Below are 21,814 nucleotides of genomic sequence, written 5' to 3'. Positions count from 1 at the left end.
GAAATTTTAATTAGGTTGTTTTCAAGCTTCTGCTACTATAAACAATGCTATGATTAAAATCCTTGTACATGCTTCATTTCATAAATGTACAAAATGTATCTGGAAGATAAATTCCTAAAAATGGAGTTCCTGGGTAAATGGAAGTTAAAATTTTAACAGGTTCTACTAAATTGCCCTCTGCAGCACTTTTATCAATTTACACTCCTACTGGCAATAAGAATACCTTAGCAGTGTTATCCATCGTTTTTCTTTGCCAATCTAATTAAGCCATAGTTCTAACCAGCATTTCTCTCATTTTGAAGTTAAATATCTTTGCATATGTTACTTTTGCCCATTTTCCTACTGGCATTTAAAATGATTCATAGAAGCTCCTTGGGGATTTTTTGTTTTTGTTTTGTTTTTTGAGACAGTCTCACTCTGTCACCCAGACTGGAGTGCAGTGGCGTGATCTCGGCTCACTGCAACCTCCGCCTCCCGGGATCAAGCAATTCCTCGTGCCTTAGCCACCTGAGTAGCTGGGATTACAGGCATGTGCCAACACATTCGGCTAATTTTTGTATTTTTAGTAGAGAGAGGGTTTCACCATGTTGGCCAGGCTGGTCTTGAACTCCTGCCCTTAAGAGATTTGCCCACCTCGGCCTCCCAAAGTGTTGGGATTACAGGCATGAGCCACCGCACCTGGCCCATAGAAGCTCTTTACATATTAAAAAACACTAGATTTTTGTAACATGAGTTGTATGTAACCTTTTCATTTTGTCATTTGTCTTTTGATTTTGAAATATGGTTGAATTTCCCCATTGATTCTTTTATGGCTTCCGGGTTTTGTGACATATTTAGAAAGACCTCTACACTGTTAAAATTTTTTTCTATATTTTTCTGAGTACATACTTACAATTTCTTAAGTCTTTCTCCATCTGAACTTTATTTTGGTCTAAATTGTGAGGTGCAAATCTATATTTTCTTCCATATGTCTACTCAGTTGTCACAGCATTATTTATTAAATAATCCATATTTTTCCTACTGATCTGAAATGCCACCTCTATCATTACTAAATTCCCATATATTAAATATATATTTGGGCCAGGTGCTGTGGCTCATGCCTGTAATCCCAGCACTTTGGGACACCGAGGCAGGCGGATCACAAGGTCAGGAGTTCAAGACCAACCTGGCCAAGATGGTGAAACCCTGTCTCTACTAAAAATACAAAAATTAGCCAGGCGTGGTGGCACGTGCCTGTAATCCCAGCTACTCAGGAGGCTGAGGCAGAGAACTGCTTGAACCCAGGAGGCGGAGGTTGAAATGAGCTGAGATTGTACCACTGCACTCCAGTCTGGGCAAGACTCCGTCTCAAAAATATATATATATGTTTGGACCTATTTCTGGATTTCTTTTCTACTGGGTTGTCTGTCTATTCGTGCACCAGTACCAATTGTTTTAACTACGTAGCTTTATATCTGTAGTTTTCCTATAATTTCAATATGTGGAAACTTGCTCTTTGCCTCCCTTATTCTTTTCAGAATGTCATTGAAGGTTTTTGAGTGGAGGAATGACATGATCTGATTTGGGTTTTTAAAAGATCATTCTGGTAACAGTGTAGAGAAAAAACTGCAAAGGACAAAAATGGAAGCAGGAAGACAGATAGGTCACTGCAATAATCCAAAAGAATGATGATGCTCAGACTAAGGAGGTGGTAATGGAGGTGGTAAGAAGTAGGGATCACTGAAGAGAAGTCTGGAGGGATAAAAGGGTTCTGTTTTAGATATATTATTTGAGATGGCTGTTAATCATATAAGTGTAAATGTCAAGTTGGCAGCTGGATACAGGAATCTGGAGCTCAAAGGTCAGGGTAAGAGAAATAAATCTAAATAAATCTAGAAGGAATCAATCACCATCTAGGTGGTATTTAAAACCACAGGACTGGGCCAAGAGAAATGGCTCACACCTGTATCCTAGCATTTTGGGAGGCTGAGGCGGGAGGATGGCTTGAGTCCAGAAGTTTGAGACCAGCCTGGGCAACACAGCGAGACCTCATCTCTACTAAAAATGTACAAAGTTAGCCAGACATAGTGGCGTGCCGCTGTGGTCCCAACTACCAGAAGGCTGAGGTGGGAGGGTCTCTCAATCCCAGAAGGTGGAGGTTGCAGTGAGCTGAGATCATGCCACTGCACTCAAGACCCTGTCTCAATCAGTAAATAAATAAAACCACAGGACTGCATGAATTCACTAAAAGTAATGTAGACTGAGAAAAGGGCCAAGTATGATGTCCTGGAAGTTGAATGAAGAAAGTATTTCAAGAAAGGAGGAAAGAGTGACTGTGTTAAATACAGTAAATTGACTACCAGATTTGGCAATATAAAGACTGATAGCAATATTGACAAGAACAGTTTCAATGCAGTGGTGCAGACAAAAGCCTGACTGGAATGACCTAAGGAGAGATTACAGATAAGGAGACAGAGGTGGCAAGAACAGGCTACCTTTAGAGGAGTTTTTCCATAAAGAGAGCAGAGAAAAGGGATAGTTGCTGGAGGGCCATGGTGTTAAAAAAGGATTATTCTCAGATAAGATGTAGGACTGCATATTTTTGTGTTGATGAAAATAATGAGTTGAAAAGGGGGAAAATCCAGATTATAGAGAGACCACCTAAAAATCATTAAGAAAAAGATAATTCAACACAAAAATAGGGAAAAATTAAAAACAGGAAATTCAAACAAAATTCAAATGACCAAAAAACAGAAATATAAGCAAACCTACTGGTAATCAGTGACACATAAAATAAGATAACAGTAAGATACCACCAAACAGATTAGCAAAAAAAGTTTAAATTTGACAACACTAAATGATGGTGAGGCTGTAATATATGGGTACAGTCATAACTGTTGGTAGGGATAAAAGTTGGAACAGCCCTAAAAATGAAAATGCTCTTTGACCTAACAATTCTACTCTCCCATTTCTACACATCTACACACACAGGAGACATATACAAGGATATTCACTGTAGCGGATATTTTTATTTATTTATTTATTTAGAGACAGGGTCTCACTCTGTCACCCAGGTTGGAGTGCAATGGTGTGATCTCAGCTCACCGCGGCCTTGACCTACCTTCTAGGCTCAAGCAACCCTCCCACCTCAGCCTCCCAAGTAGCTGAGACTATAGGCGTGCACCACCATACCCAGCTAATTTTTTGGTATTTTTTTATAGAGATGAGGTTTCATCATGTTGCCCAGGCTGGTCTCAAACTCCTGGACTCAAGTGATCCTTGGCGTCCCAAAGTGCTGGGATTACAGGCGTGAGCCACCACACTTCGCCCCAGAGATTTTTTTTTTCTTTTTTTTGTTTTTGAGACAGGGTCTCTGTCACCCAAGCTGGAGTGCAGTGGTGCAATCAAGGCTCACTACAGCCTTGAACTCCTGGATTCAGGTGATTCTCTCATCTCAGCCTCCCAAGTAGCTGGGACTAGAGGCACTTGCCACCACCTAGCTAATTTTTTGTATTTTCAGTAGAGATGGGGTTTTGCCATGTTGTCTAGGCTGGTCTCAAACCCCTGAGCTCAAGAGATCTACCTACCTTGGCCTCCCAAAGTGCTGGGATTACAGACGTGAGCCACCGCGCCTAACTGCAAAGATTTTTAATAGCAAAAACCTGGAAACGATCTAATGTTCATCAGTAGGACAATGGATAAATAAAATGTGGTACCTATAGGCAAAACATTACTATAATCAACAGGAATGTACCAAACCTACTCAGTATCAACATGGATAGATATTTTTTAAAACAATATTAAATATTTTCCATTTAATATTAAATATTAAAGATTGTCTAAAAGAACACATGCTAAACTCATAATAGCAGTTGCTTCCAGGGATGTAAAAGGGAAACTAACTGGTAGTAGTGGTTAATTTTTTTAAAAAGAAGAAAAAGGTAGGGGAAAGAAACTGAGCAAATAAACCAAATCTAACAATGGTTAATTCTGGATAGTGGGAATATCATAGAGCAGGGGTTGCCAAACTATGGCCTGTGCACCACGTCCAGCCCACCATCTGTTTTTGTAAATAAAATTTTACTGGAACACAGCCACACTCACTCTTTCATGTATTATTTATGGCAGCTTTTCACTACAATGGCAGAGGTGACAGAGTCTACAATTGCAACCATAGAGCCTGCAAAGCTTAAAATATTTACTATCTAGACTTTTATAGAAAAAGTTTGCTGAGTTTTACAGATTTTCCTCTTTGTAATTTTCTGTATTTTTCACCTTTCCCAAAAATTTAAAATCATTTAAGTAACTTGAGGGAGATTCACAACAAAGTTCTCAGAGAAACCAAGAAAAGATTCTAAAACTGTCAGGTGTTTTTTTTTTTTTTCACATTGTAAGAGCACTACATTATTTATTATACTTTTTATAGACTAAAGTAAAAATATTAATCAAAACTATTCTGTAACATAGTTTAAATGACTGGTGAATTATAGAAATACTCCACATAGGGAAAACATATATAGGGCAGCTACATGAAATATGAGGTATATGTTCCTAAAGAACTAAATAATTCAAAACTAACATAATTCAAGACTAATTATCTCATATATACAGAGGAAAGAAGCATTCTCAGAGTACATAAATCTACAACTAATATAGAATGTTTTTATGAATACATGTTAATACTTACTAATATATAATAATACATTAATACCTTGATTATACAATTGTGTGGTTAATAATTAATGTACAACACAGTGATTTATTATGTAATTTTAAAATATAATTTAATGCACAATACATAATATTCAAATAAATACCAAGTTAACTTAATGACAGTTAATTATCTAATGTGGTATACTGCTTGAAAATAATTAAGGAGAAATTACTATCATCTTTCAATAACACAAATAATGAGAGAGTTACGAGACACTAAATTAGGATAAGCTACCTCTCCACATTACAGTGAAGGCTGGTCTGATTCCTTGGAAGATTTTTGCTAAAGAATGACTCTAATGTGGTTTGAGAGCTTTTTCTTTCTTTTTTTTATCACTGAGGATTTCTTGGTATGCAGACACATTTTTCATCTTTAGACTTGCCACCACGAACAGCAATCCACATTTAGATCACCTTCAAAAATAGTAATTGCTGCTAAAATATGGTCAAAAGCCTATGGCAGTCACTTTACTGTTAGTTGTGCCCAAGGCCCGGATTGACTGCAAAGCAACTCTTCCAGCTGCTTTTGTTCTTCTAATTCTAGCAAGACTTCCTTTATTAATCCATGGGGGACAACCCAAGCAAATATTCAATATCCTCTTCAGGAACTCTGTGCAAATCTACCTTCTGTTCTACTTACACAGATTCCCTATTAGCAGGTGTTATGTTGTCTTCCAAGTTAAAGCCTCTTTAAATTATGGTAAAGCTGAAATGTTTTCATAGCTTTGGAGTTAGCAGATACAGCTTGCCAGCGCATTTTTATATTCCTAAAACCTTGGTGGGCTTTAAAATTGGAGAACCAGCCATAACTTGTAGTAAACCTTTTGTCTCATTGTCATCTCTTTTCAAATCAAAATCAAAATACTGATGCCTTAGCATAGATGATAGATTGCCCTCAGGGGTGCATTATGGCAGCACTGATCTTGCAACTTGTGTTACCAGAATTTTTTTCCATTTATTCCATTATCATTGCCTGGTTATAATTTTTGTGAACTAAGAGGCATACCTGCTTTAATACTGCTTTCAGTTTTTTGAGCACTACTGCTAATATTCTGCTGGGTACACTCTCCTAAATTAATAGCATGAGATATCACAGCAGTGGTTTGGTCATCTTCATAGATTTTTTTATCACATCTAACTTTTGTTCTAAAGTTATTAAATTTGGGGCACATTTTTTAGCACTAGCACCACCACTTAATATAACACTTAAATGGCATTGTTCTACGATATAAAAAAAGTTTTAATTATATCAAGAGCAAATGTTAGGACAGCAGCACAAGCTGGGCGCCATCGGCTCATGCCTGTAATCACAACAGCTTGGGAGGTTGAGGCGGGAGGATCACTTGAGGCTAGGAGTTTGAGACTAGCCTGGGCAACATAGCAAGACTGAGACCCTATCTCAACAAAAGAAAAAAAAACAAAATAAGCTGTGTGTGGTGGCAGACACCTGTGGTCCTAGCTCCTCAGGAAGCTGAGGTAGGGGACTGCTTGAGCCCAGGATTTCGAGGTTGCAGTGAGCTATGATCATGCCACCGCACTCCAGCCTGGGCAACAGAGCAAGACCCTGTCTCAAAAAAAAAAAAAAAAAAAAAAGGCATAACAGTCATCAAAAACATTAACCCAAGACCTGATACAGTATCATGTGATACTAATAAAGGATGATGGGAATTTTGTTTTCCTGCTAAAGTGATGCTGATACAGGGCAACAATGCCATAATTTGCAATCAGCCGGCCAGACTTGGAAGTATGCATTTCTTGAACGTTTCTTTTAATTTTGAGAAGTCTCACAATATTTCAAATTTGAGACATAAAGTGAAAGTCTAAATATATTTTTACTTTGCACTATTTTCAGTCTCACATAATTCAAAGTTGCATAAAACAGGACTACACTGAACTTTCAAAACTTAAAGGAAAATACTTGAATATAGTAAAAGAGAAAAATAATGTAGTTTTGTTATTTCCAACCAGGTGGAATTAACAAGAATTTAAATAAATTAAAGAACCTGAATACAAATAATAAAATAAATCAAGAATGCATTCTTACTAATGATCTAAGATTAAACTGTAAGATTCAAAACAAAAGCACACCATCTATTACTCCACTTTTTTAAAGACTAAGCTTGCCACTATGAACAGCAATCCACATTTACGTCATCTTCAAAAACAGTAATTGCTGCCGAAATATGGTCAAAAGCCTATGCCAGTCACTTTACTGTTAGTTGTGCCCAAGACCTAGATTAATGACTAGGACCCTCTTCCAGCAAAAAGAAAAGTATTCAGATATATAAGAATGCCATATCCAAAGTGAAAATAAGCCCAAGTGGCATTATCAAGAAAAGTATTAACAATTAAACTCACATCTTGAATGATCTTTGCTGCCTCTTTAGTAACTGCACCTGTTGTAAATTAAAACAAATATTATTATCCTTAGAATATACAGAAGTAAACACTGAAATCAAGAAGTTACTTTCCTCCCATTAAGCTGGGCTAGAGTCTAAATCAGAGTTTCTCAGAAAAATGGTACAAGGAAACTGCATCAGTATCACCCAGGGTGCTTAATAACGGTAAGGATTCCTGGGCCCCAATCCCATCCAACTGTATTAGAATCTCTGGCAGTAAAGGAGTAGGTATATTAAAATCATGTGGGCTCCTAAAAAAATATCACTTCCCAGGGAGTATCTCTGAGCCTTCTATGGCTCAAGAGCCTGCCTGATTAAAAAGAAAACAAACAAATTAGCCCAGTGTGGTGGCCTGTAATCCCAGCACTTTGGGAGGCCAAGGCGGGAGGCCAGGAGCTCTAGACCAGCCTGGCCAACATGGTGAAACCGCATCTCTACCAAAAATATAAAATTAGCTGAGTGTAGTGGCAGGCACTTGTAAACCCAACTATTCAAGAGGCTGAGACAGAAGAATCGCTTGAACTCGGGAGGCGGAGGTTGCAGTGAGCCCAGATTGCGCCACTGCACTCCAGCCTGGGTGACACAGTGAGACTCCGTCTCAAAAAAAAAAAATTTAAAATTGAAAAAACAAAAATAAAAACACTTCCTTTCCCATCCACACCACCTTGCTTGCTACCCACTCCCCTGAGGCGGGGGTGGGGAGGCGGTGGGAGGGGGTGCATGTTCCCCTACATCACGTAAAGAAAGATATTACCAGTAAGAACTACTGGCCAGGCACGGTGGCTCACACCTGTAATCCCAGCACTTTGGGAGGCCGAGGCAGGTGGATCACCTGAGGTCAGGAGTTTGAGATCACCCTAGCCAACACGGTGAAATCCCGTCTCTACTAAAAATATCAAAATTAGCTGGGCGTGGTGGCAGGCACCTGTAATCCCAGCTACTCGGGAGGCTGAGGCAGGAGAATTGCTTGAACCCAGGAGGCGGTGGTTGCAGTGAGTTGAGATCACGCCATTGCACTCCAGCCTGGGCAACAAGAGTGAAACTCTGTCTCAAAAAGAGAGAACTACTTAGGCTAGACAACACTCACTTCTATGGCTTAGCCAAATGCCATTATATCAAGTCATACCTTTTAAAACACTGTTAGTGTTCCCTGTAGATAAGGTAGCAGGTATTTTTGCCAATGACATCACACTGGTTATAACTGGTGTTGTATCTGTCCTTGCAGAAGGGAGCTCCGTCACAGCAGTTTTTGCTTTAGAAATATTTACTGATTAAAATAAAAAGTTAAGATCTGGAATAAGCAAAAGGGTCTCTCTCTCATACACACTCACACTCACACACAAAACCCTGTTTAGTAACTAGGTTTTCAAGAAGCAATATAAATATCTGATTCTGTATCATGTTAGGTTGGGTGACTCTGGTCAGATTAGTGTTCTTTAGGACTTAAAGAGAGTCCAATTATATAAAGTCATAAACCTCAAATGACATTTAACAGGTAAAAATACAGGTGTTGGATACAGTGGCACCAGCCTGTAATCCCAGCTACTTGTGAGGCTGAAACAGGGGGATCACTTAAGCCCAGGAGTTCAAGACCAACCTGGGCAACATAGCAAAACCTAGTCTCAAAAAAAAAAAAAAAAAAAAAAAGACAGGTATTAGCTTCAGGATTCACTGGACTGTTCTATTAGTGACTATTAAAACTCCTAGACCTAAGCATGCATCGGATAAAAACTTAACATGACAATTTTTATAAATAAGTTAATGAGGGAGCTGTCCAACCCCATAACACTAGTTTTCTTAACCCATATTATAAAATGAATATTCTACTACCAGCCTGACTGGTTCTGGGGAATGGAGGGCTAACACGAAAGATTAGCACAAGGCATTTATAATTAAGGTAATCATTAATAAGACTGCAGAGGTAGGCAATGGCCAGACTGCAAAGAGCCAAAGCTCTGTCAATCAGGTAGCACTCCAGGCTTTGATCAGAGAACATAATAGCAAGTGGCTTTTTTTTCTGAGAGAGAGAATATCGTTCTGTAGTCCAGGCTGGAGTGCCATGGCACGATCTCGGCTCACTGTAACCTCCATCTCTTGGGTTCCAGTAATTCTCGTGCCTCAGCCTCCTGAGCAGCTGAGCTTACAGGCACACACCACCACACCTGGCTAATTTTTGTATTTTTAGTAGAGATGGGGTTTCACCATGTTTACCAGTCTGGTCTCGAACTCCTGGCCTCAAGTAATTTGCCCATCTCAGCCTTCCAAAGTGCTGGGATTACAGGTGCGAGCTACTGCACCCGGCTACCAAATGTTTTTAATCTAATACTTAGAAAGAAATACTTAGGAGAGCTACTTTATGAATATATCATGGATCTATCTACTCACCTGGATATTCTGACCACATTAGCTGTCCTACTTGCAAAATTATTTTATTCTTAGCTAGGATAAACTTTGCTACCCATGAAGAACTGTTCCATTTTATATTTTCTGAGATAATTAACGTGTTGTCCTTTTCTCCTTGCCTATAAGCAAGCTCTGAAACAAATTTTACACTAGTCACAGCAACTATATTAACTATACTCTCCCTTTGTTTGCCCTGATTTTCTGTTTTTATTTCTGGTTTATTAACTAAATAGTATATATCCCTAGTTTAAGTTATTTATGTACAGATACATTCAATCAAAAAGCAATCAAATCTAAGTTTCCTATAAAAATTAGTGCATATACATTATTGGCCTTTTGGTGTGCTTGACTATCAGAGCAAAAAGTATTAGAATTACTTTTCCCTCAAGGGGAAATCTTAAAGACTTCTTAAAGAAAAATTTAAGGAAATTCAGGCTATTTGAATCCAATGAAATTTTGTTTTTATTATATTATTTATAACTGTATATGCTGATAGTGTCCTAGCACTGACATAAAAATCCCATTAGCTAAGTTTAATTTTACCTTTATTTTGTGGAAGACAGTCATTCATAATTTGCTGATGACAAAACTCCAAGACACAAAATAGGTTACAGAAATGTTTAATGTTGCCTCGCCACTTTATGGACTCGCTTAGTTTACCCTGTCGTTTACAACCATCACACTTGGCCATCTGAGAAAGAAATGTTAGACAAGATAGGCTTAAAACTATAAAATAATGAAAAGATAACATTAATCATAAAAAGAGGCACTACGAAAACAGGATATATGAGTCAGTTGAGACTACAAAATGTAAGGTTCTTACCTTAAAATACTGATTTTATTTAATTATTTGTTTTATATAGATGCCCTAAATCAAGATAATATAAAAATTGTGGCCAGGCACAGTAATTGTGGGATCACGCCTGTAATCCCAGCATTTTAGGAGGCTGAGGTGGGCGGATCATGAGGTCAGGAGTTCAAGACCAGCCTGACCAACATGGTGAAACCCCGTATCTACTAAAGTACAAAAATTAGCCAGGTGTGGTGGCGCACGCCTGTAATCCCAGCTACTTAGAAGGCTGAGGTAAGAGAATCGCTTGAATCCAGGAGGCAGAGGTTGCAGTGAGCCGAGATCGCGTCACTGCACTCCAGCCTGGGTGACAGAGTAAGACTCTGTCTCAATAGAAAAAAAAAAAAAAATGCTCTTCTGTTTTCAAAATTACCAATAAGGGAATCTATCTAAAGATAGGTTCATAACTGGGCATGGTGGTGCCCACCTCTCCTGGTTACTTGGGAGGCTGAGGCAGGAGAATCACTTGAACCCAGGAGGCGGAGGCTACAGGGAGCCAACATCGCCCACTGATCACGCCACTGCACACCAGCCTGAGCAATAGAACAAGATTCTGTCTGGCTGGGGGATGGGGGGTGGGCAGGTGGGATGGGGGAAGAAAAGATACACAATGAAAAAAATAAGTAAAAAAAAAATAAAGATAGGTTCAACTTCTAAAAAATTAAGAAGCAGCTTACAGTAGTTGATATAATATGGGCTTTGGAGTCATAAAGATTTTGATTCATTCAGCAAATATTTAATTAGACATCCTTTGTCTTAAGCACTGTGATTGGCCCTAATTGTATAATCATGAAAAATATATGACCCTCCCCCAACAATAAAATTCTATTTTTTTAGAGGTAGAAAAACAAACAGTGATTTACCAGAGTGTTATAGATGCTGTCTTGCTGTCACCTACCAGCTTCCTCAAGAGCATATTACTTAACTTCCCTGGACCTCTCTCCTTTTCCTTATTTATAAAATGGCAGTAATATACTTACCTCTTGGGACTATGGTAAGGATTAAATGAAATGACACTTACAGAGCACCAGACATGTATTAGTGGTTCAATTAACCGTAGCTACCATTGTTAGCCTTTCAAAAAGTTAATCTTTTTAAAAATGAGGTAGGAATGGTTGCCAGCTATTGTCCTTTGACCTATGAAGTGAGACAAGGTCTAACTTCAAATTCCTCAGAGTAACCTGAATGAGAGAGCCACTTCAGGCAACATTATGTGAAGTTCTAACCTGAAAGAAGTCAAATAAGGGCAAAGTGCCTCATAAGAAGGCAAAAATAAAAGGAACATATCCAACCAACAACAAAGTCTGCAGAAATCCTATACTTTTTATCCCGAAGATTTCATGTTTATATTCAATTGAATTTTTCTATTATAGCCCATAACTTATTTTATCCAGTGCTAAACACCAAATTTTTCTTCACATAATTTGAATACATTTTAAATAAAAACAATTTGCACTGATTTCAGAAAGCCAAAAAAAGTATATTATCACATTTACCTGATAAAACAGAACTGTAAATTTGGACATACAATCTTCACAACAAAACTCTTCTAACTTGCCCTCCAATCGATTTTCTACCAAATTTGGGGATGTCTGTGAACAGTAGCTGCACATCTTACAGTAGTTTCCCCATCGTTCTCCAAAGTCACGGGCAGAGAGGAATTTGCAAACTGAGGATCAGAGGGATGAAAGGAAGAAAAATCAAATTTACATTAACTTGAGGAGGTATAATAAGTTTCTGTGGTCTTAGATATGAAACTTTAAGCTAATTTCTAATACACAATTATTTGCCTCTAGATTACAGGACAGTCTCTATATTCACAAAGCAAACTCATACCACCTTTTATTTTATTTTATTTTTTGAGACAGAGTCTCACTCGTTTTGCCCAGGCTGGAGTGCAGTGGCACAATCTCAGCTCACTGCAACCTCTGCCTCCCAGGTTCAAACGATTCTCCTGCCTCAGCCTCCCGAGTAGAGCAGCTGGGATTACAGGTACCTGCCACCACACCCAGCTAATTTTTGTATTTTTAGTAGAGATGGCATTTCGCCATGTTGGCCAGGCTGGTCTCAAACTCCTGACCTCAGGTGATCTGGCTCGCCTTGGCCTCCCAAAGTGCTGGGAATACAGGCGGGAGCCACTGCGCCCTGCCACCACCTTTTAAATATACTCTAAATATTAGGCCATTTATATTCAGAAACATTAGAGGTATAAAAGTTTTTTAAGCCAAGAAGCAGCAACTGTTTTAAGTTCCTCTTCACAAATGAGTGCAAGAACAAAAAGATCTCTGATGTCATAGCTAAACTTATGAAGAGATTTTCTTTATTAATACCACTGATGTAATCATTTTTACAGTTTTTTATTGCAATTACTGCAACATTTAAAAAGACTGACTTTCAGCCAGGCACAGTCGCTCACGCCTATAATCCCAGCACTTTGGGAGGCCGAGGCAGGAGTACCACCTGAGCTCAGGAGTTCAAGACCAGCCTGGGAAACATGGTGAAACCCCCCGTCTCTACCAAAAATTAAAAAAATTAGCCAGGCATGGTGGCACGCTCCTGTAGCTTCAGCTATTTGGGAGGCTGAAGTGGGAGGATCCCTTAAACCGGGGAGGCAGAGACTGCAATAAGCCAAGATCATGCCACCACACTCCAGCCTGAGTGACAGGGCAAGACCTTGTCTCAAAAAAATAAACAAACAAAAATAATAAATAAAAAGATTGACTTTAAAGTGAATTAACTATAAACACAATTCAAAAAAACCTTTTTTTTTTTTGGAGACAGAGTTTCGCTCGTCGCCCAGGCTGGAGTGCAATGGCATGATCTCAGCTCACTGCAACCTCTGCCTCTGAGGTTCATGCAATTCTCCTGCCTCAGGCTCCCAAGTAGCTGGGATTACAGGCGTGAGCCTCCATGCCCGGCCTCCAAAATACTTCTAATTACACCTTGTAAGACAAAAAGAATGTGAAAACTAATCATGGCTTAATTGCCCAGGTCGTCATGAATTATAACCACCCATGCTCTGTGAATAAAACAACTTTGTCTTTACCTTCACTACAGAATGGCTTATCAACCCCTGAGAATCGCACAGTCTCCTTTATAATTTTCTGCAGTTTACAGTAGTCACACATTGCCACAACTTTATTTTTCTTCTTGTATTCATCAGAGCAATTCTTGCCACAAAACAGAAACATTTTACCCTGCAGAGAAACAACAGTCATTAAGAGCCAACTAAACAGTTGCTTTATCTTTAAGAACTCCTTTTCATGTCAAAGCAAATTGAGTGATCAAAATTGAAAACACAAAAGTGTTTCTACTGGATGAGTTTATATACAATCCCTTTCATGATCTCTCTTTACCTTGTAAAAAAGAAGTTCTGGTTTTGTGGCAAACAGATGGTTACAGTGCTGACACTTGAGTTTAACAACTGTATGGGTTAAAGCAACTTGCTGGGATTGTTCAGCAAGAGGTTGGAGGCTGGCTGCAGCAGAGCCACGGATGGAGCTGGGGGAAACGGCAGAGGTGTTACCTCCTCCTATTGACACTGCTGACCTGGAGGAGGGCGGACTTACAACCACTTGGCCCTGAGACAGGGGCACCGCCGAAGAGTTTGTTCCTTTTGGCTTGCTAAATACATTCTGAATGAAAACAAATAAGGTAAAGATTTTATCAACTGAGAAATAAGATAACTTTGTACTTTTCATTTCCTCATTTTAATAAATCAAGTCTCCCACAAACATTTTTTAAAATTTTCTATCTCACAGAAAGAGTTTAAATGGTATACTTCCAGAATAAAAGGACTGAGAAATACAACATTAAAAGGTCAAGGACTGGAATTCAGGCTTTCCTGACAAAGACCTCCAGTATATGCCTCTAATAAATTAGAGCAGGCCTCTCCTTCCCCCTAAAACTTCCCCCTACCTGCACTCCCATCATCAACCAGCTTCTGATGGCTACTAAGACACAATAGCTACCAGCAGTCTCTTTCTCCCTAATGCCAGGGATACTACATCAGGCATGTTCCTACCCTGGAGATTACTAAACTCTACTCTTTGTGTGTGTATTGCAGAGAGGGAGGAGAAAATGGGACAAGTGGATGCTTACAATTCCATGCCAGGAGTCACTATGTTTCTGACATAGGATGAGAGGAAGGGGTATGTGAATCCCATCAGGCTACTGTTCTTCACCATACCACCTACCCAAACCACAATCCTAGCTTCCATCTTTTTGAAGGGGAGAGACCCAAGGGAGAAAGTGGGAGGGAATGACAGTTTAGGCTAGGATCCTAAATAAAGAAGAAACTGCTGAGACCCAATATCTGGGTTCAGATATTTTGTAGAAATGAACTGGTTGGGCCCCTGGATGAAACAAATTTTTTTCTTTTTAATTCAAATTTAAACTTTCATAAGAACAGGCCTTCGGCAGTTAACACTGTGCCACAGATCGATGCCTAACAGAACCACATGCCTGATGTGCTACCTTAGATCGTACCTGGAAAGCGACCACACAACTGGAGCTGCAGAAGCTGTATATAGTTCCATTTGACATGGCTAGGTGATACTGAGGGATTGCTGAGGTTTTACAACTATGACATGAAACCTGGACACCTTGGTGACAAAAAATTAAAAACAATGATTAAGTTATACCAATGAACAAACAATACAAAAATGTATTGGGAGAATGAAAAAATTAAATAATCAATAATATACCAAAAAAATCAAGGTACTTTATAAAAATCTGAAATCTAACCACAACTAACCTCTATTAAGTCCCACTTACACAAAAACTAACTTGGAAATTTTAAGTGTTTTTTCTTTCCTCTCACATATGAAATTATAAAATACCGTATATATTGCAACCAAGAAAATCGGGGAAAAACTATTTTCACATAAAAGTCAGTTATTTAAAAGTCAATCTTGGGTTTTTATTTAACTAAATAGATAAATTTAGCTTGTAACAAAATCAGAGAAAAGCAGTTACGTTTTTCTTCAATAGTTATTAAATCTATAAATTTATCAAATTTAAACATTACCTGAAGAAGTAACAGTCTTAACTCTGTAAGCAGATAAGCAATTAATAGAGCAGAAAAGCTCTGTTTTTCCTGAATCATTTGTAGTCTCAATCATTTCAGCTGAGGGCCTCAATGACTTCCCCAGGGCATATGGAGGAATTTGGGCAGAATTCTATTAAAATAAAATAACATTAGATACCTAGTACAAGCATACATATTTACTTATTGTTCAAAAAAGTAAAAAGAAAAGCTACCTACAACCACGGTCCTTGGTTGAAATATTTGAGCATGATGATGAAACCACACTATTGGGAGGTGGGAAAATAAGTTCTTCCAGACAATAATAAAATAGAAACTGAAGAAAATTAGTAACTATTCAGATAGAGATCTTAGCAAACAAAACACATGAATTCAAACACAAGTAATGAACTAAATAGTCATTACATACTTTTTAATCACCAATAACCAGAGAAGACCAGCTAACCCATGAACCAAAGGGCCATTCTTGGTATAGTCTTGTACATCAATCTAGAAGAGTCTACCACCTTTAAGGTTACTTAATTTGTGAGATTCTTTAGCAGGAGATAGAAATGATACTTAATGTATATTAATAGAGATACTACACAACTACCTATTTTTCAAGCTGAGTTTCATAATAAAATCTGCTTATAAGTTTATTCATGTTTTAAGAAATAATAAAAATAGCTACCATTTACATAACCAATATTATAACTTACTGAATGCTTACCATGAGTCAGGCCCCAGGCTAAGAAATTTGTATATAGTGTATCACAGAATCCTTTCAACGACAGAGTGAGGCGCTCTCAAAAATTACATTAACAAAAAGTTTAAATTAACAGATGAGCAGAAGAAGTAGGAAATTAAACTCATTTCATCAGGCTCCAAAGTTCAGGCTCCTAACCACTACACTATGCTGTCAGTGATACATTATAAGGTCTCTCGATATGAAAAGAAATTGTAGGAAAATATAAATTGTGAGGTTTCACTACATAATCTTCCTAGTAAAAAGACAGAGTACAATACTAGTAACAAAATTAGAAATGGAACTGATTTTGGGATCATATATAAAATAACATGGATTCTTTTCCTGTGAAAGTAGAACCAGACTGCCAAAAATGGCAAATCTTAAAAAAAGAGATTCTTTTCAGTGATGAATGTCCATATGTCCATTACCAACTGCTCAAAGGAAGCAACAAATCAAACTTGCTAACTGAAAAAAAGTTTAATTATCATTTACAAGATACGTCTTTGTTTTTTTTGTTTGTTTGTTTGTTTGTTTTTGAGACAGAGTCTTGCTCTGTCACCCAGGCTGGAGCGCAGTGGCACAATCTCAGCTCACTGCAACCTCCACTTCCCGGGTTCAAGCAATTCTCCTGCCTCAGCCTCCTGAGTAGCTGGGATTACAGGCGCCCGCCACCACGCCCAGCTAATTTTTGTATTTTCAGTACAGACAGGGTTTCACCATGTTGGTCAGGCTGGTCTCGAACCCCTGACATCGTGATCCACCCGCCTTGGCCTCCCAAAGTGCTGGGATTACAGGCGTGAGCCACCGCGCCGGCCTTACAAGATACTTCTTTAAGAAAAACTTTTTAAAACCACAAATCAGTAATAATTAAATTGACACAAGGTGATATATTTAGTAACCAGCTTAATCCATTATTCATTACAATAAATAAAATTACTTGAAGTATTCTCATGAGACAGTGTTGACCAAATAATTACAATTCATTCCCAAACACATTTTGAAATGAAAAAGACAAGCTTTGTTTAGATTCATTGATTTTATCATCTTAACTCTTGCTTATGGTTTATTTATAATATGGTTTTCTTGCTATCAATACATCACAAAATATTTCATGCTCACAGAAAATCATGAAACTACATTTATGAGGCTGAGGTGTGATTGCTCATGCCTGTAATCCCGGCACTTTGGGAGGCTGAGGCGAGTGGATGGCTTGAGCTCAGGAGTTCAAGACCGGCCTGAGCAACATGGCAAAACCCTATCTCGATTTCAAAAAAAGAAAAGAAATCATATTTGTAAATTCTTAGCTATGAAGGCAGCCTTAAAAAAGGGACCTATTTTACCTATATCAACTTACCACCACAATCATCCCTCACACCATCAGAATCTATCCCATTTTCTGGAAGGGAAATCACATATCAGGATGGACTAATGGGAGGAGCTCACTCTCATTTTGTAGTTCATCCCTGTGCAGCGAAATCAGAAGGAGTGGGCCTAAGTACATGCAACAAATAGATATTCATACCTGCTTGTATGCCGTGACACTTGTTGAACTAAAAACCTTCTGGGATTGGCAAGGACCAGAGCTACTATAGCAATAGCTCCCACAGTTCTCACAACAGTTCATGGTGAGGTTGTTTGTAGAGTGAAATTTTGAAAAACAGGCATCACTACAAAGACCATGTACCACATTTTGATATTTAACTTCAAATCGAGTCTAGGAAATAAACACACACATACACACACAAAATAAGCAGAGCCAGTTTAAAAAAAATCTCTTTCAGCAGAATCCCAATAAAAGTAAAATGTAACTTACATCAGCATTCTTCTGACACATACTGCACTTAGTTGAAATGCTTTTGGTATATATGGTAACAACAGGTTTTTTCTTTAGCTCATAAGATGACAAGCATGATTGGCTGCAGAAATCTTTGCTAGGATAGGAATTCTCAAAGCGAGTTGTGATCACATCCTTAGGATTTAAAATGTCTCTAAAAATAAATAACAAAGGTAAAAATGAAATGTATTCTTCACAACTGTAACTTCCTCCTCTTTGTGAGCTGAAATAACACTTACTAAGGGCAGGTACTGTATGGTAGAAAAAGGATAAGGCATCTGCAAACCTGGGTTTGATGAGTTCTGCTATTTATCAGGTGAGTGACAATGAATGATGCAATTACTATCTCAATTTCTTCATGTATAAAATGGGGCTTATAATATCTAATTCACAAATTTGTCAAGAGTGAATTATATTTAAAATATAGCCAGCCAGGGCCAGGTGCGGTGGTTCATGCATGTAATCCCATCACTTTGGGAGGCCAAGGTGGGCAGATCATGAGGTCAGGAGTTCGAGACCAGCCTGGCCAACATGGTGAAACCTCGTCTCTACTAAAAATACAAAAACTAGATGGGCGTGGTGGTGGGCGCCTGTAATCCCAGCTACTCGGGAGGCTGAGGCAGGAGAATCGCTTGAACCCGGGAGGTGGAGGTTGCAGTGAGCCGAGATTGTGCCACTGCACCCCAGCCTTGGCAACAGAGCTAGACTCCGTCTCAAAAAAAAAAAAAAAAACAAAATATATATATATATATATATATATATATATATATATATATATATACATGACCAGCCAGATGCTGAAGACAAAAATAGGAAGGCTTCCAGCCCCAACCAAGTTTCATCTGCTATAGCCAATGGGACCAATCAGTGTCCATCCCACAACTCCAGACCACAAGACACTGGTTCTCTCATTAACCAGAGGCTGCCCAAAGTAGAACTGAAATGAGACAATAAATGAATTTTTTCTTTTTTCTTTTTTTTTTTTTTTTTGTGAGACGGAGTCTCGCTCTGCTGCCCAGGCTGGAGTGCAGTGTCATGATCTCGGCTCACTGCAACCTCCACCTCCTGGGTTCAAGCGATCCTCCTGTCTCAGCCTCCGGTTCGAGTAGCTGGGACACCAGCACGTGCCACCATGCCAGGCTAATTTTTGTATTTTTAGTACAGACGGGGTTTCGCCATATTGGCCAGGCTGGTCTCAAATTCCTGACCTCGCGATCCGCCTGCGTCAGCCTCCCAAAGTGTTGGGATTACAGGCATAAGCCACCGTGTCCAGCCAAGACAATAAATGAATGTTTAAAAATTAAAAGTGCAAGATTTTGAGAAACAAATGAGCTAACAGAAGACAAAAAATAAGCATGATATATGACAAAAGGGCTGTTAAGGCTTTGTATCAGAGGACAGATGGAAACAAGAACGAGACAGGAAGAACAAAAATAATTGGGTGGTTCTGTGAGATTCCTAGAGCCAATTTGTAAGAGCTAATTATTGCAATAAGCACAAATAGCAATACCCTGGTAAAACAGAGGTTAAGTATTGCCATTCTTCTGACAAGTATAAAAACTAAAGGAAATAGTCACTAATTATAAACACTAGTGCAGGCCACAAAGTAAATAATAATGGCAATAATATATACTACAATAAGTGTGTTGAGTAATTACTATGTGCCAAGCATTATTCTCTTTACTCAAATTACCCAATTTAAATACCACAAAAATGATGGAGTGCAGTGGCTCACCCCCATAATCCTAGCACTTTGGAAGGCCAAGGCAGAAGGATTGCTTGAGCCCAGGGAGTTCAAGACTCCAATGAGCCATGATCACGCCACTGCACTCCAGCCTGGGCAACAGAGCAAGACCCGATCTCTACAAAAAAAAATGTTTTAATTAGCAGGGCATGCTGGCTCATGCCCATGGTCTCAGTTACTCAGGATGCTGAGGTGGGAGGATTGCTTGAGCCCGGGAGGTAGAGGCTGCAGTGAGCTGGGATCACACCACTGCACTCCAGCCTGGGTGACAGAGTGAGACCCTGTCTCAAAAAAAAAAAAAAAACAATCCCCAAACCACTATGAGGTTAAGTATTACTGTAACTGCCACTTTACAGATGAGGAAACTGAATGAGAGGTTAAATAGCTTGTCAAAGTCATATTGCTAGTAGGCAATAAAGCTGAAATACTAATCCAGGCAATCTGATTCTAGTCTATGGAATTAATTATTCCACTATCCTGCCTCCCATCCTGCACCTTTATTATACAGGTGTATTCAATGGTAAACCATGAGAAAATAACAACAACAAAAATTATTATAATTCTTTAAAACTCAACTGTAAAAATATGACAGCAAATCTTAGAAACCAAAAGAATATGCTTATACACAGATGAAGTATTAATTTTGAAAAGTGATTTTTCTACTGAAAACAGAGCAATAAAGAGTTTCACTTAATAAGGTGAATCTGCCAGTGGCATAATAAGTACAAAAATAGCAAGTAAAAATATGTAAATCAAAGAGAATGACTTTATAATGAAAATCTGTGCACATAAATTATAAATGTACTCTGAACCTTACACATGCAAATGAGTGTTATATCGTAACATTTACTATAGAAAAACCACACCTTCCAACAATAACATAGCTCAAAACATTTTTCTAATTTTTTTAAGATAAAACTTAAGATAAACCCTTAGACTATTTTTTAACTTTTAATTTTATAAATATCATGTTTTAACAGTATGACTTAATTTAATTAGCTAATATACTGGCCTGATTAAGGTATCAAGCAGCCTTTGAAAATTTGTAAAAATCAAATGCATGCTGAAAAGATAAGAATCTGTCTCCTAACCTTATGCTAAAAAGTCATTGACGGGGGTGACTACTTTTACGAAAACAATAGGCATTTGGATGTATAAGTTGTGTTATGTTCTTTAAAATTATTTAATTTTATTTTGGTATTTGGTATGTTGAAACAATATCTAAAAATAGAAAACTAAGTTTACTCTTTCAGATTAGTTTCATGAGAATGACATAAAAGCATTAATTAGGAGGGTATTTTGCAACAAACTAATTTAGAGCATATAAATATTTTAAAATTCCTCTCTCCTGGCCACATGTGATGGCTCACACCAATAGTCCCAGCACTTTGGGAGGCTGAGGCAAGCTAATTGCTTGAGCCCAGGAGTTTGAGACCAGCCTGGGCAACATAGCAAAACCATCTCTACGAAAAAATACAAAAATTAGTCGGGCATGGTGGTATGCGCCTGTGGTCCCAGCTATTTGAAAGGCTGAGGTGGGAGGATCATCTGAGCCCGGGGAGTTCAAGGCTGCAGTGAGCTGTGATCACGCCACCGCACTCCACCATGGGCAACAAAGAAAAAAAAAATCCTCTCTCCTCTTTACTTGGAAATTTCCATACAGCAGGATCTACTTTTAGATAGTTTAAGTCAAGACACAAAGCAGATAAACACGGCCAAAGACAAAATAGGGGCCTACAAGTGATATGTTAAGTATACATAGTAATATGTATTATATACACATATATTTATTATATTTATTTATGTTAATTATAAATAGTAACACGATATAATTTTTATTATTAATAATAACAGGATTCCATTTTTTAAGTACTTGCTATGTGCTAGGCCATTTGCTAACACTGTCTCATTAAAGTCCTAGGAAGCAACTATTATTTACTGATGAGAAATGGAGGCTTAGAAAGTTAAACATCTAGCCCGAAGTCACAGAGATAAATGACAGAGCCACAATTTAAAAGCAAGCTCTTACTGTTTTTTGCCTGTAGTGACTATTAACAACACACTGTATTCCTCAAATTACACTACCACAGAAATAGGCAAAATATGCCAAATCCTTCA

General features: G+C 38.3%; 1 protein-coding gene and 1 long non-coding RNA gene across 12 annotated transcripts in view; one reads left to right on the top strand and one right to left on the bottom strand.

The window, feature by feature from the left end:
* ZMYM6 (zinc finger MYM-type containing 6) overlaps positions 1–21,814 on the bottom strand; it is a 45,519-nt gene that overhangs the window by 10,559 nt on the left and 13,146 nt on the right. For 9 of the 11 annotated variants that reach the window (XM_008965013.4, XM_034960925.3, XM_008965014.4 and 6 more), the window contains 10 exons: positions 17,932–18,106; positions 17,641–17,832; positions 15,374–15,524; positions 14,833–14,948; positions 13,701–13,979; positions 13,391–13,541; positions 11,841–12,013; positions 10,038–10,185; positions 8,218–8,358; positions 7,051–7,088 (listed from right to left, as the gene is read on the bottom strand). In XM_008965013.4, the coding sequence (XP_008963261.1) occupies positions 7,051–7,088; positions 8,218–8,358; positions 10,038–10,185; positions 11,841–12,013; positions 13,391–13,541; positions 13,701–13,979; positions 14,833–14,948; positions 15,374–15,524; positions 17,641–17,832; positions 17,932–18,106 (1,564 nt within the window). The remainder of the gene's footprint in view (positions 1–7,050; positions 7,089–8,217; positions 8,359–10,037; positions 10,186–11,840; positions 12,014–13,390; positions 13,542–13,700; positions 13,980–14,832; positions 14,949–15,373; positions 15,525–17,640; positions 17,833–17,931; positions 18,107–21,814) is intronic. The other 2 variants (XM_055095598.2, XM_055095599.2) reach the window with 1 other exon arrangement.
* The window catches only part of LOC134728427 (uncharacterized), a 39,528-nt gene that overhangs the window by 11,434 nt on the left and 6,280 nt on the right, over positions 1–21,814 (top strand). The gene's annotated exons all lie outside the window — the stretch shown is intronic.

The sequence above is a fragment of the Pan paniscus genome, chromosome 1, assembly GCF_029289425.2.
Source record: "Pan paniscus chromosome 1, NHGRI_mPanPan1-v2.0_pri, whole genome shotgun sequence".
NCBI lineage: Eukaryota > Metazoa > Chordata > Mammalia > Primates > Hominidae > Pan > Pan paniscus.
The sequence above is the reverse complement of the archived record's forward strand: the minus strand, read 5'-3'. Positions and strand labels throughout refer to the sequence as shown.